We start from the raw sequence: 15,683 nt of genomic DNA on the forward strand, positions 1-15,683 counted from the left end.
GTTGCATAATTTATTATTATTTATTATATATTTTTAGAATTATTAGAATACTTTTGTTCATTTGTTTTGTTTCTTGTCTGTAAATGTGTTTCATCTTGATATTATTGATTTTTAATTCAACAATAATTATTGATTTCATAATTTAATCTTATTTCTATTTTATTTATTACTAAACAGGCTCAATGCTTATAAATAAACTGTATGATTCTGTCCATTTAAATACACACCACAAGCTAAAACATAAAATGATGCCAGTTACTCCAATAGTTCAGGGAAGTTGTCAGGCAGGCTCATTGTGCTTTTTGTTTAGATCAGTTGGGTCACCTTACACTGTGTTTGAAGGAGAGAGTTTTAAATTTTATTATATGCACACACTCTCAGAAATAAAGGTACAGGAGCTGTCACTGGGGTGGTACCATTTCAAAATGTACACATTTGCACTAAAAGGGTCCCTTGGGGTATTGATATAGACCTTTTAGGGACAAATCTGTACCTTTCGAAAAGGTACCACCCCAGTGACAGCTCACATACCTCTCTGAGAGTGCACAGTAAATGCATACTACATCACGACACACAATTAAAAAAAAAAAAAGCCTTATTTATTAGAATCTAAGACTCGACAAAGAACCTATGAACCACCAGAACCTTTAAACACGAGTCTAGAAATGATTTAGTAACAATTTTATTCTCTGGGGCATAAAATGGTTTTCAAAAACACCCATTTGGAACCTTTATTTTTAGGGATTTTATCAGTATATTTAAACTGTAAGGAGAATGGGGTATATGCACATTAAGTTTTTTTATTTCAGTCAGCCAGCCCAAGGGCTTCCCGTGAATTGTCATCCTATATTTAATCACTGCTTTTAAGATCTGATTTCTTAAAAAAAAAAACAACAACAAAAAAAACATCTTCATTGCCTGGCTGAGATATGATATAAAGTGGGTCTCAGACCAAACAAGAAGCACTGCATTAAATACAATTTTTCCGAGCAATGAGTTGTTGGAATATCAAGCCAATTCCATGCATGTTTAATAAGAAAAGGTCTGGAGAGTGTTTTCAATGCCAAAATAGTAATTTATTAGATACAAATGAATAATTCGATGACAGAGCTCTGGGTTACATTACCCCAATGCAATACAAGAATTACATTCAGGAGGTTTGCAACTAACATACATTTCCTGACTCCAGCATATATACACAACTGATATTAACAGGTGGAGTTTTGGTTTAACGTCATTGATCAGTCATTCTGCAGTCCCTTGGCTCTTTGTAACCCCTGGACATTACTTCCTCTTTCTGCAACCTTTCTCTGCATACCAGAACTGAACAATTACGTGCATCTTTAATATATTTCACAACTTCTACAAGCATCATGACAACTTGTGACATGTCTAGACTATAGTTGAACAAAGGCCCCACCCTCAATTTATTCTTATTCTGCTTTTCCACTCGTCTGAAAAGTATGCAGCACAGTAAAAAAAGAGGAAGTTTGTCTGGTCAATATGTAATGTAATACAAAAGAGAAAGATTGATTAATCTGTTGTTGGTCTAAATATTACTATAATATAAGTATTAAAAAATAAAATCTATTTCTCCAACAAAATTAATTTTACCCTGTATTTTTAATTGAGTTTTTAGCCTTTTTTTATGCTTGAACAGCCAAATGGATGCTTAAGTCTATTTAACTGATTATATTTGAATTAAATTACAACATCAAGGCTGTAAAAGAAACCTTAAGAAATCGAAAGTAGTCACATAAACCTTTCACCGGAAGTTTATCATTGGCTAAAAAAACGCTATCTGTGCAATTTTTTCATTTTATTTTACTTTCAGTAGCTCTATATAGCTGTAGGACCTTTTTCATGCTGATACAGAAAGTTTTTAGACAAATAACAAAAATAAAAAACCATGAAATCGCATGTTCACTTTAGGACTGCAGTTCTGCTGACTGAACTGTATCTGACTTAAGTGCAAATTAAATTTACACAGAAATGTATTTATTTAACAATTTTATCCAACACAAAAATGAAGAAAACAAGGGATTCATCCTATTAAGAATGTAAGAAAGTGCTTGTGATATAATTTGGGACAAAGTTAGACAAGTTAGATTTCTGTCAGTTTTCTGATTCCTAGAAAGCATAATGATTTCTAAGTTACTGCATTGTTTCCTTTTAGAACAGCAATTATTGCTCATTTGAAATGTATCTAGCTGTTAAGAGTTAAAACATACACAAAATTCTGAAAAGGACCTATGCAGTTCCCCTACTTATGTGCAGATTGTGATTTTATTTTGAACCTATGGGACCTAACTGAAAGCATCCTAAATTAATGTACCCACCGTACACACGTGTATGTTAGTATCCACGTGTTCAACTGGCCACAACATGTAGCACATCTGAAGGACTCCATCCCCTTTTAATGTATATGGACATTTGTCTTTCATTACTCAAACAGTCATGTCAACTCCTTTGTCTTGGTTTTAAAGTGCAGAGGGAAAAATGATCTGTATTCTTTCCTGCTATGATCCTACAGCACCAAAGCCCTGAGAAAGCATCCTTTGTCCTGTTTCCAAACTCTTTCATGTGTGAACATATGAAAAATCACAGTCACCATTTCACCAGTCTCATTCTGACATTCCGTCTGAGAGCAGAAGGAGGCAAACTAGAAAAGCCTCATGTCCTGACCTTTCAGACACATTGTTTAGATTTACATTTTTTACATCTAGTCAAATACGCTGGAAAGGGTTCGGTGTGTAATATGAGACGACTAGAATTATGCTTCTCAGATCCTAAGTTGAACAATGTAAAAAGGTGTGGTAGAGACCTCCATCATTAATGTGATCCATCCAATCACTTGAAAAAATTATTTATCTAAATTTCCGCCGTGGATTTATTAACACATGAGCGCCCTATACTGCTCAGCTGGATGCTTCTCTGAGCTCTGACTAGAATATAGGATACCAACAAATCAATAAAAGTAAAAAACTTCACTATTAACTTTCATTTTAAATGCATAAAATCAGCAGACTTTCCACATATTTAACTAGATTCCATAACCAAAACTTTAATTTCAAATAAAGTGACTGAGTAGCTATGTGATATTGCGATGGCAGATGCAAAAAAAAATCAATTTGGTTTGAAGATTGTTGGGTGGATTTGAGAAGCTATTTATTTAGGATGAAAGGCAAGTAATGTCAAAGGTGTGATCAAATGTATTTGCACAACTTTGAGTCCCGGTTTGGCCAGTTGAGCCATATTCTTCCTGTGTTTGTGTAACGGAGGCCAGCTAGTAGTGCTGTGCAGGTAAACCTCACTCCTCTGACCTATAAAAACCTGCTCTAGCGACAGATGCTAGAGGCCATGGTCTTTAGCCTCCTTGTTAGAGCAACCGACTCCTATGAGGAAGGTTGCCGGTTCAATCACAACTCGGAGCGGGTTGGGTGGTGTCGGACCGGCGGGGTTACATTGGTGCTGTGACCCGGATGGGAGTAAGGTTTAGGGGGGTGAGTGTAACGGAGGCCAGCTAGTAAGTGCTGTGTAGGTAAACCTCACTCCTCTGACCTCTAAAGGTGCTCTAGCGACAGACGCTAGAGGCCATGGCCTTTAGCCTCCATTTAAGAGCAACAGACTCCCTTGGAGAGGGTTGCCAGTTCGATCCCAGCTCGGAGCGGGTTGGGTGGTGTAGGACCGGCAGGGTTACATTCGCTTGGGTTTCCTCTGGGTGCTCCGGTTTCTCCCACAGTCCAAAGACATGCAGTATAAGTGAATTGGATTAACTCAATTGGCTGTTGTGTATGAGTGTGTTTGCATGTTCCCACAACTAGTTTGCATTAGGTGAAAAGATTACCCTCACTGCTACAATCTGCAAAATATGCATGTGGGAAAAAATATGTGGACAGCCTTTTCTAACCAGCAGGATCAGGTATTACTGTAAATCCATTAAATAGGTTTTAACACTACACATACCTTAAAACTACATAACATGTTGTGAAAGAACATGACTTGCCAGCACAAGTCCACACCAGCCATTTAGAACTATTTATTTAGTAGTGCTGGGCAAAGAGTAATCGTGATTAATTGCATTCAAATTTAACTTTGTTTTGACATATGTGTGTGTATTATATATATATTTATTATGTATATTATTACGTACACACAAACATACACAAACACACACACACACAGTATATAAACAAAACTATACAAAACAATTTTATTACATAGATAGTAAACATATAGAATTTGTGTCATATTTTGTTTATTTTTTAAATTACAGCTAAAAAAAATATTTTTCATTTTAATCTAATTTGAATTTATTTATTTATTTATTTATATCAAATTTTGCATCATTTATTCGAATCTTACAGATTTACAAATTTATTATAATACTTTTAGTTGTTTTTTTCTTTCATTTAATGTGTTTAAACGTGATATTATTCATTTATATTCTCTTCGACCCTTTATTAATCTGTGGTCGCCACAGCGGAATGAACCACCAACTTGACCATCATATGTTTTATGCAGCGGATGCCCTTCCAGCTGCAACCCATCACTGGGAAACACCCATACATACACACTCATTCACACACACACATACACTACGGCCAATTTAGCTTACTCAATTCACCTGTACCGCATGTCTTTGGACTGTGGGGGAAACCGGAGCACTCGGAGGAAACCCACGCAAACACGGGGAGAACATGCAAACTCCACACAGAAACGCCAACTGACCTAGCCGGGGCTCGAACCAGTGCCCACACACAAAACTAATAGTTTTAGGTCCCACCAGTTCCCACAGTTTAATCCATTGCAACATATAAATGAGAAATACAACATGCGATTCATCTTAAAGAATGTAAGAAGTGCTTTGTTTAAAACAAAATACAGGAAAATATTATAGAATTTGTTAAATATATTTTATGTCTAAATATTCATTCATTTTCCTTTGGCTCAGTCCCTGATCAGGGGTCACAGCAGAATAAACCGCCTCTGGCATATGTTTTCTGCAGCAGATGCCCTTACTGGGAAAAACCCATATACACTCATTCAATACCACTTATTCAATACCGCTTGTCTTTGCACTGTGGGGGAAACCAGAGGAAACCCACGAAAACATGCAAATATTTTACACAGAAATACCAACTGTCCCAGCCGGGACTCAAACAGTCAAACCAGCAACCTTCTTGCTGTGAGGCGACAGTGCTAACCACTGGGCCACAGTGTATTTATATTCTGTGTATATATGTATAAACTTTTATTTTAAATGTGATTAAACAGGATTATATTTTGCCCAGCACTAAAATTTCGCTTAAAGTCTTTTTGAACAAGGAACTTTGTCATATTGGAATGGAAAAGGATGTATATTCATTCATTTCCCTTTAGGTTGGTCCCTTTATTCATCAGGGGTCACCACAGCAGAATGAACCGCCAAGTAATTCAGCATATGTTTATTTATTTATATATGGGGATGGTAGGGAGCCGATTCTTTCCTTCTAATGGCATAATACGTTAATGTCTGTCACAAAAAGAGAGAGGAGACTAATAAAAACATCAGTAATGCACTTGCAAACACACGCACACGCACACGCACACACACACACACACACACACACACACACACACGCATGCATACACCACTCACACACACACATACACATCTAGATTATTATAATAGAATCATTGTACAAATTATTTTTATTTTTTGTTACTGTTTTATCCAAAAATTTTGATTGTTAAATGTACAGTTTTTTTTCTGATCTATTATTTCTTTTTATTGATTTGTATAAATAATATTATTTGTTGAATAATAATATGATTTATTGAATAATATGGTATATTATTTATATATTTTTAATTATTATAAATAAATATAATATTGTTTTTTTATTTATTTATTTTTCGCTACTGCTACTATTCAGGGGAGCGCTGCATGGGCACAAAGTAATTTTTATTTAAGTTATTTATAAAGTTATTTTTTTATTTTAAAAAAATCTGTGAAAGTATATGTGTAAAATCTTATATTATTGTTTTGAAAGATGTAAAAAACACACAGTGACTGCTAGCCAGTTTTGAGGAAAACATGACACAGTGGGGTTTGTTGTAACAGGGTGTTACAATTAAGCCACACACTGTTGGACACCAATTAAACTAAATATTTTTTTTTTGAATTTTGAGTGAAATATTGAGAACTTTTTAAATAAAAATGCTTTTAATAGAAAATATTTAAGAAAAAATATGTTATTGTTAATAATGCAAATAAATTCACAGCATCATAATGGATAAATGGATAATATTGCAAATAGATTCAAATTTATTTATCGGATAAACAAATAAATAAATAAATAAATGTGCTATTCAGGATGAAAAAGAAATGAGCAATTTACTGAGGAAATATAGCTACTATTTAAAGTAAACTGAATTAAAATTAATTGTGTGAAATTTGCCTTTAAATGCATGTGCTACAACAACAACTAACTAAATAGTAACATTTTTACTCCTGGCACTTTTGGCAATATTGCACAGAAACCACAGGTCCGGCGACCATACAACCAGTGCTCATTTGTAGAAGAGGCTTATGTGTTGCGGGTTAAAAAAAATGGTTTGTCTAACCCTTTTACTTTGTTCATTATTTGACCAAAACCAAAAAGTGTGACTTTGTGCCCTGCTCTACCCTACTCTGTTTACTGTGATTTTTAGTGTATGTTACCTTTTTATGTAAAGTTTATAAATGCTTTGGCAATACATTTGTAACATTTGTCATGCCAATAAAGCAAGTATTGCATTCAATTGAGAGAGAGAGAGAGAGAGAGAGAGAGAGAGAGAGAGAGAGAGAGAGAGAGAGAGAGAGAGAGAGAGAGAGAGATCAGTGCTTTTGTGTTTGTGCTATGAACAATGCACTAACAATAAGCTTGACCACATGATGAAACAAAGAAAATCGCTGCACAAGTTTCGCTCTATCGGCGATAGGTGTCGCTGCGGTATCACTGGACGGGAACCGGTTTTGTCGCGCAGTCTGGTTGTAAACGCTCCTGTTTCAGGTGATTCTGTTTGATCCCTTCCGGTCTCCGTACATTTCTATCTCATGACGTCATTTGGTCGGACAAGAGAGAGAGAGAGAGCCAGAAACTTTGAACTTGCCTGGAAAATTGACGAAACCCTGTTTCTCCGTTAAATCAGAGCTGGATTTAGGCTGCGGTTCTTACACATGGATCAGAAACGGAGCATCGTTGATGTGCACCGTGTGAACGTCAGGCTTTTCAGGACCAGCATGTGAGCTTGAACAAATATAATTAAATCAGATCGGGGAGGACATGGATGAACGAGAAGGTGAGGATTCCGTGAACAAGCTTTGTTTTTGTGCACAGAAAATACTCGCTTGACCTTCTTTTATAGCTTGCTCTTTGACTCTTTCTGTTGGGTTTGTCACAGATCCGACGCAACGTGTAGGAATTTGGTGGTGCGATCGCGTGTTTTTCGTGTGTTGTTGACGTTTGTTGATAAACAATGTTAGAATAGATGTCAGAAGAATTAATAAAAATATACATCGCGTCGTTTCTAAGCATTAAAGATTTGTCTTAGTAATCGTGTAGAACCATTTTGTATGTTGTTTTTGTTCTCGATTGTAAACTGATAACGTTAGCTAATATGGGTTCCAGTTTTAACCTGTTTTGTCGTAGTAGAAGTAATGATGATGATAGTAATCGATCTGGTGTATTTATATGTATTAATAATGGTAAAATGTTGAAAAAATAAAACAAGATACAGCAGTCACTTAAATGGATCAACAATGCGAAATTACATAATGCAAAACTTAAGTTAGTGTTTTAAAACACCGAATGTACTACCTGGAATTGAAAGTAATATGTGCGGTTTTTCTATAAATAAAGCATGTTCTGTGTATGAGGCATCAACTCTGAATGTTGCTCTGATGTTTGATTGACAGATGTGACGGAGCGCGCGTGCACGGGCTGTGGCGGGAGGATTCAGGACGCTTTTCATGTGAAGGTTCTTCAAGACGCCTGGCACAACTCATGCTTTCAGTGGGTCTTAACATCTACTCTATTTAAACTGAACCAGACTGGTTGGAATTAGCCAAGATAAAATGTGTTCAAGTGATGTTACTGGTGTTGCCAACTATTCTTAAATACTTACCAAGTTAGAAAAAGCATAAAAAACAAAGTCTTCAGGTGGTTTGTCTTCTAGTCTTGTCTGTAGGTTAGATTTTGAAGCTGGATGTTCTAGCTGTCTGAGGCTGCCTAAACCAGCTAGTCTTTACATTTTATGTTTTCAGCCACTGAACTGTTTCAGTTACTCGAAGCTCAACCATGTGAAATGATTTCAGATAAGCAAGTGAGACAAAGATGAATTATTTTTAGCTTTTCTTTCTGAGAAAATACGCAGACTATTGCATTGAGATGACAGCAATCTGCATTTTGTCTTTGACTTCTACACAAAGCAGGTGTTCAATTCTAAAACCCTCAGCTTAGATGATAGAGGTAAAGTTGGTTTTATATTCACACATTCAAACTTTCCCCTTAGTAATATCATTTCTTAAAAGTATTATTTGCAAACTCCAAACAGTGAAATCATATTAGCAGCCAATGATTATCAAAGTACAACATTGTTCACAGTCAAATAAACAGTGTTGATGTTGTTTTCAAGTCCTACTTGCATGCTAAGTCCGATCGAATATTCAAAATAACATGGTAAATATATTCGTTTTTAATGAACGAATGTGTGAATATAAAACCAACTTCATCTCTATGCTTAGATGTCCTGATTATGTAAATACACAAGAGAAATGTTTGTGTAAATATAAACATTGAAATCATAATGTGTAAATGGGGCAATGAAAGGATTTGTTATCTCTTGTTTCCTAGCTCTCCTAAAAGTAATAGTTCACCAACAAATGAAGAATTGCTTAAAATGTACTTTAGCCATACAAAGCGTTGGTGATGTTTTTATTTTCTACACAATAAAAGTAAAAATATTCATAGCTGAAAGGTGGTATTTGGTGATTCATACAGTGCAGGTCACTGACCACTGACACTTTGAGACTGAGTAAAACACAAAACAAAAAACACATCTAGCCAAACAGAATTAATAATTGTTGCCCATAAGTTATTTTAAAGTAAAACCATTGGTCTGCACAACAAACCGAACGCAAAATTGGATAACCTGAGAGTGAGTAAACAAACAAGTGGGATAGTTCATCCAAAAATGAAAAAGTCTGAATGAAAATTATTTACTTATACACTTGACTTTATGGCCCAAACCAGCAGTTTTTTTGTTCTGTTGAACACAAAAGAAGATCATTTAAAGAATGTTGTAAACCATTGACAAACATAGGAAAAACAAATACATTGGAAGTCAGTGGTTATAGGCAAAGGTGCGAATTATACATAAACGATCGGTGGGTAGGTGAAGTTTTCATAATGTTCAGTAATATGCTTGAGTGAACCAAAGTTATCTATTATTTCAATTTCATCTAACTTATTAATCAAACTTCTGTTTTCAGTGTTTAAGGCATATTGAGTGGTTCTCAATGACATTTGTGATATTAAATAAACAGTGACTGGTTTGCTTTCCTGCTCCTATTAATGGATGACCATGAAAGACTGCACATATTTTTTATTTTACTATTTAATTTCCATGCAAGCAAGCGTTAATAAAATACACACCATGCATCAAGTTTTATGAACACCTACTGTACAAACGTCTATTTTACAAGAAACATGTTTAGTGAACACTTACACTGTCTGTTGGTGCTCTAGAGTTGCCGGTTTCAAACCGCTAAATTCATATTTTTAGCCCCATTATAGGGGTGTTCAAATGTATATTTACATTATCTATTTTTAATTAGTAGAATTTATTTAAGATACAGATCAGACAGGGTATCTGCAGGGTCTTAAATGTCTTAAATTTCAAAAACAAAATGTTAGGCCTTAAGTAGTATTAAATTCACTGAAAAATTATCTTGTATGTCTTAAATAATTTTAAACGGGTCTTCATTTTCCCTTGTTTATAAAGCTACCCAATCGTTCCAACAGGCATCAAAATGCCAACAATACATCAATAAGTTTTAGCAAAACTATTTACAGTTGAAGTCAGAATTATTAGCCCCCTGAATTATTAGCCCCCCTGTTTATTTTTCCCTCCTAATTTCTGTTTAACGGAGAGAAGATTTTTTAAACACATTTCAGAACATAATAGTTTTAATAACTCATTTCTTATAACTGATTTATTTTATCTTTGCCATGATGACAGTAAATAATATTTTACTATATACTGTATATTTCAAGGCACTTCTATACAGCTTAAAGTGACATTTAAAGGCTTAACTAGGTTAATTAGGTTAACTAGGTAGGTTAGGGTAATTAGGCAAGTTATTGTATAACGATGGTTTGTTCTGTAGACTATTGAAATAAAAAATAGCTTAAAGGAGCTAATAATTAAGACCTTAAAATGGGTTTTAAAAAATTAAAAACTGCTTTTAATCTAGCTGAAACAAAACAAAACACTTTCTCTTGAAGAAAAAAAAAAATATGATCAGATACTGTGAAAATTTCCTTGCTCTGTTAAACAATTTGGGATATATATATATATATATATATATATATATATATATATATATATATATATATATATATATATATATATATATATATATATATAAAATTAAAATAAAAAAAGGGGGCTAATAATTCTGACTTCAACTGTATATAGTTATAATAGGCAGTTTTGTTTATAACAGGCTGTTGTCCTTGCATTTATATTTTAAAGAGTGTTTTTTTTTTAAGTTAAAGGAGTTTAAAGAGTTTTTTTAAAGTTATGTTGAAAAATATTTATGTATACAACTAGGGTCTGCTTGTTTTGACACATTATTTAAAATTTGTGGCTTAGAAATTAAAATTAGTTTTTTGATAGGGCAAGTACATTTCTTTTTTTGCTGGGCCATTAAAAGATCTTTAGCATTTAGCCCTAAATAAGTCTGAAGTTTAATTCTTTGTGGTCTAAAAGAGGTCTTAAAAGTCTTAAAACCGGCAGAGACCCTGTTAGAGCAAACTATTTGTTAACTATTAAAGGGCAGACCCCCATACATATGTTTTGACGTTATGTTTGCACGCTGGTTACAGCTTTTAAGCATTCTGATTTTGTTTTTGTGAACAGAACAAACAAGAAAAACTATCTGGTTTGGACTTTGGAACAAGTCAATGTCAAGTCAAATCAAAATGATAATTTGATGACATTTTTGGCTGAACTATCGCTTTAATTTTAGAAGAACTGTTCTTTTAAGGCTGCTGATTAGTGGTTAACTACTAAAAGCCATGTGCCAGCCAGTCTAAAGGTCGCTTTTTAGGAAAAAGCTAATGATCTTTGAAGGTCTTTGTTGGCAATTCTTAGCTAGATTAATATGTTATCTAAACGCTTGCATCTCGAGTTAAAAATCTGCCGTGTTGTCTATATTTCTAAGGGCAGCAAATAATTTATTTTTCTTGTACCATTGACCATTGTTGCTTAAAGGACATCAGTTAACAACTGACCTCAGGAAACTCATTTTGTATGAGCACTATTCTTAGTTGTGGTTTGTCGTCAATTATTTTTAAGCGTTGTTCCTTATAAAGCATGTCAGGGAATTAAAGTGTATTTGAGGTCCCGGTTTATATATATTTTTTGAGAATGATGTCTGTAGATGTAAACCCAATAGCCTTAATGCTCCCTTAGAGGTAAAAAATAAATAAATAAAAATCCAAAAGTCTATAGTCAAAGTTTATGGAACCGTTTTGACATTGTGATTGAGTCAGTCATGTGCTGGGAGACTTTGGACTAAAATGAGGCTCTGGGGGTTCTCAGATGCTGTGTTCCCTAATGAGGGCAGAAAATGCTCCAGGGAAAATAATAGTTTGAGCATATCTGGAACAAGTGTACAGGCTAGACCTTTTTCATCGGTTCTAACTTAGTTGGATAAATTAGGAGTTTTCCCAGCTGAATCGTATATATTAGCTTGTTGTCTCTGGCTTAAAACCATCACAAGGTCCATTGCCACGGTCTTAGTGATTGATTACACACAAGTAATACATTTAGTGATTTACTTCTTTTAGGTGTTTATTTATTATTAGTTTAATTGGTTATGACTCTTTGTACCTCTGGAATCCTTTTTATGTCATGGCAGTCATTCCCTGTTTTCCTGTAAGTGGTGCAGGTAGGGTCTCCGCTGGTTAGCCATCACATTCCCAGACATCGGCTCATAGCTCCTCTAGACATACAATACTATATTTTTTCCTTTTCTGTAGAGCTGTTTCTGTCAAATGTCCAACTAATGCCCCTTTTGTGATTAGAGGGACAGCCTGAACTTTTTATGCTTTAATGACTGGTCTGACTATAATTATGGGAGGGGCTGGAATGTCTTCCAAATGCATCCTGGTTCTGAATTTCCCTCTTTACTTTTACTTTTTGCCTTTAGTATCTAACCCCAAAATGTGAAACCCATCTTAACTGTTGCATAATTATTTGTTGACATTTCTCAACTAAATAAAATTGTATTTATTTGTATTGTATTGCTTTTAAGTATTAAATGAACTTGGGTATCCAAAAGTAAAATACAGATTTAAGATTAAGGTAACCTCTTTAGACACAAGGACTTTAATCATTTTGCATTTTGTTGGCATGAGTTCTTTTATATTTAAGACTTTTGAACATGGCTATTTGAGTTTCTACGTTTGCTCCTTTCTTTCTTTATTTTAACAGGTAGTTGTGAATGAGGTAGATCTGAGCTAATAGACGTGACAGGGACAAGAGCAGGTTGCTGAATGTGTTTTTGTTAATGTGAATGCTAGTGGAATGAAGGAAGTGAGGAGTGTTTGTTCTTTATCTGTCTTGTTTTTCTTGGAGTGCATGTCAAGGTTTGGCTAATTTCTTTTATTTCACCTGATGCCGGTTTTTCTGCCTTGGTGTGAACTGGAACAGGAAATAGAATAGCTGTTGTGTCCTCTGAGTCAATGGAGATGTAAAGATAGTTTATAATGCTAGTATTTTAGGTCATTGTGGTTGTTATTTAAATACCCCAGTCACATACTCATGCCTACCTTTGGATTCAGTAAGATTTGATTCTGCTTTTGAAAGATGTATTTTATGCTTACTAAAGCTGCATTTGTTAAATCAAATGAAAATAAAGAAGAAAAGTAATGATTGTGAAATATTAGAATTTATGATTTAAAAAGTATTTTGAAAATAAAATCATTTATTACTCTTATAGCAATGCTGAATCTTTGCCACACCCAACGTTTGTTTAAAGTTAATCTTTACGAACATTTAAAAAAATCATTAAATGTATGTTAAGCACACATCAAGATTATTATGTTTTAAAGCTGTTTATTTATTCACATTACAGTATTGCAGTGTCTAAATTCTTTTAGAACATTTAGATCCATAGGTATTAGCAGGGATTTAGTGTCTTGTATTTTTGTAGTTTCAAAATACTGTAAAATACTTTGTATTAAGTCTACATGATGACATCATAAAAATGCATAAAGATTTTTGCCCATCCCTGATTAGCTATTTGAACAATTCAAATGGTCATACGTATTTTAAAATTAGGTTTGCCGCAGTTAAGAAAAAGTCAAGGTTTGAAAACTGTCAACTTTTTTTACTTTATTTTACCAGGAATTCTTCGGCAAGAGGAATGTAATAATAATAATAAAATAATAAATTACAAGAAATTTAACCTGAAATCTCACACAGAATTTTAAGACTAGATTTGATCAAGTGTTTTTTACTAGATGTCGTATTGGACATACAAGAATAAAAAAATGTACAAAAGCACGCACATCCCTCTTAACTGGGTGCTCAGCCAAAAAACCACAAAAGGTGCAAATTAAATATTATTCATTAAAGGCTGATTAAGTCTGATAAAGAGTTGTGTAGCCAAAACGTTACACACTTTGCATCAGCCTTTTAATTTATTACAATTTGTATTTTTGGAGCTTTGGTGTTGCTGCCTTTGATGAATAATACATACAAGAATAACCCAGGTTTGTTTTTGCTCCATAGTGAAAACCCTACTCAGTGTTTGTACTGCACAATTCTACTTACCAAAAAACACAATTTACTGGACTGTCCTGCTTTTAATGATTCCAGAAGACTTTATGAAATGAACTCTCTTAAGGACATTTTTAGCAGAGTGACACCACAAAAGATTTTAGAATTTTTATAACACTAAAAATCTCATTTAATTCATGTGTTTATTTGTTTGTTGATTTTTGTTTTGTATATTTATTATTGAAATGTTCCTGCCATTAAAAATAGTCTTGGTTGCTGACATGGCATTAAATAAAAAATACATTCTCTTCTACCAGGGGTCCTGGCCAAAATGGCAGCACAAAATGTTTCAGATACAAAAATACACATCACTAATTAAAATTTACACAAAACATTCACAATAATGTATGGCCTATGGAGGAAAACGCTGTTTTACCAAACTCCGTACATACGGAGGAGCAATTACATGTAATTCATAATATGATAAAAGGTTACAAATATAAAATGGCAATTTAACCAATGCCCTAGCGGTGAATAGAAGCATATGCATTTTTCTCCTTTGGTGCAGGGAAAACCAACCAACCATTTTGAACAAAATACAATAATGGGTGAGTGAAGATGCATTCATCACAAATCGTAATGCTGCATTATATATACTGTGTAGTTTTTTAAATGGCGACAGGTTTGTATGCATAAGGACTACATCTCAATCTATAACTGAATGAAAACGGCTTTGGATAATTCTGTTTCTTGCTTCAAAAGAAAGGCACTCCTTTCAAAAGAAAAGCCAATTTAGGCCTGAGCTTCTTTAGGAGATTTTAAACATGAATTTTAAAACTTAACCGTTCATCAAGCCATGTGATCAAATTTTTATGACTGTTTACTCTTTCAATACAGCCCCCTCCAGGGCTAAGATTGGTGAAACCTTCCTATCGTTATACCATTACTACGTTATATGTATGATTTTTTTTTTTGTAATTTACAATTGTTTTATTTAGTTTTTAGGGCATCTGTGTCTCCAGCTGAAAAGGACCCTCCACATTAAAAGCTACTAGTCGAAAATATTTTAAATGTTTCTTAAAATAAAATCTATTGTGTTCAATGGAGAAAAATTTAGTTTTTTACCCAGACATTTAAAAAAACAACATTATAAAGCAGTAATCACAATACTGTGAAACCGTGTCATTTTTATCCAAGGTTATCATACCATCAGAGTCTTATACTGGCCCATGCCTAGTTTGCATCTGGCGCACAGGTGAAAGTTATGTCATGCGTGCACACCTGCTCATGTCCTCACAGATGTTCCAGTTCACCATGTTTACTAGAGGGTGATTCACATGCCTTTTCATCTGCTATGATGTCATTGTCGAAACACAGGTTGCCCAACTAGTGAGCAGGTTTCACCCAACGGGCAAACATAATGGTGTCCCTAGATTGGATGTCGCGGTTCTGCCCACTCTGCTTACTGTGTCTCTATCTAGAAACAGAGCTTGTCAACATTCCTCCAAACAAAGGCAACAGCCGGGCACATGGCCAAAATCCAGCCGTTCTGTCGACAGGCTTGAGGCTTTGGTGGCCTTCTCACACTAATGTGATCATTATCAGAACGTCTCAGCACTATGTTGCTTTTCCACATCCTCCCCACG

General features: G+C 34.4%; 1 protein-coding gene across 2 annotated transcripts in view; it reads left to right on the plus strand.

Moving 5' to 3' along the window:
* The first annotated feature begins 7,101 nt into the window (after positions 1–7,101).
* The window catches only part of limk2 (LIM domain kinase 2), a 40,131-nt gene continuing 31,549 nt past the window's right edge, over positions 7,102–15,683 (plus strand). Inside the window, exons 1-2 of one of the 2 annotated variants that reach the window (XM_073950130.1) lie at positions 7,102–7,326; positions 7,943–8,039. In XM_073950130.1, the coding sequence (XP_073806231.1) occupies positions 7,311–7,326; positions 7,943–8,039 (113 nt within the window). In that variant the 5' untranslated portion in view covers positions 7,102–7,310. 2 annotated transcript variants of the gene reach the window in all.

The sequence above is a fragment of the Danio rerio genome, chromosome 5, assembly GCF_049306965.1.
Source record: "Danio rerio strain Tuebingen ecotype United States chromosome 5, GRCz12tu, whole genome shotgun sequence".
Taxonomy (NCBI): domain Eukaryota; kingdom Metazoa; phylum Chordata; class Actinopteri; order Cypriniformes; family Danionidae; genus Danio; species Danio rerio.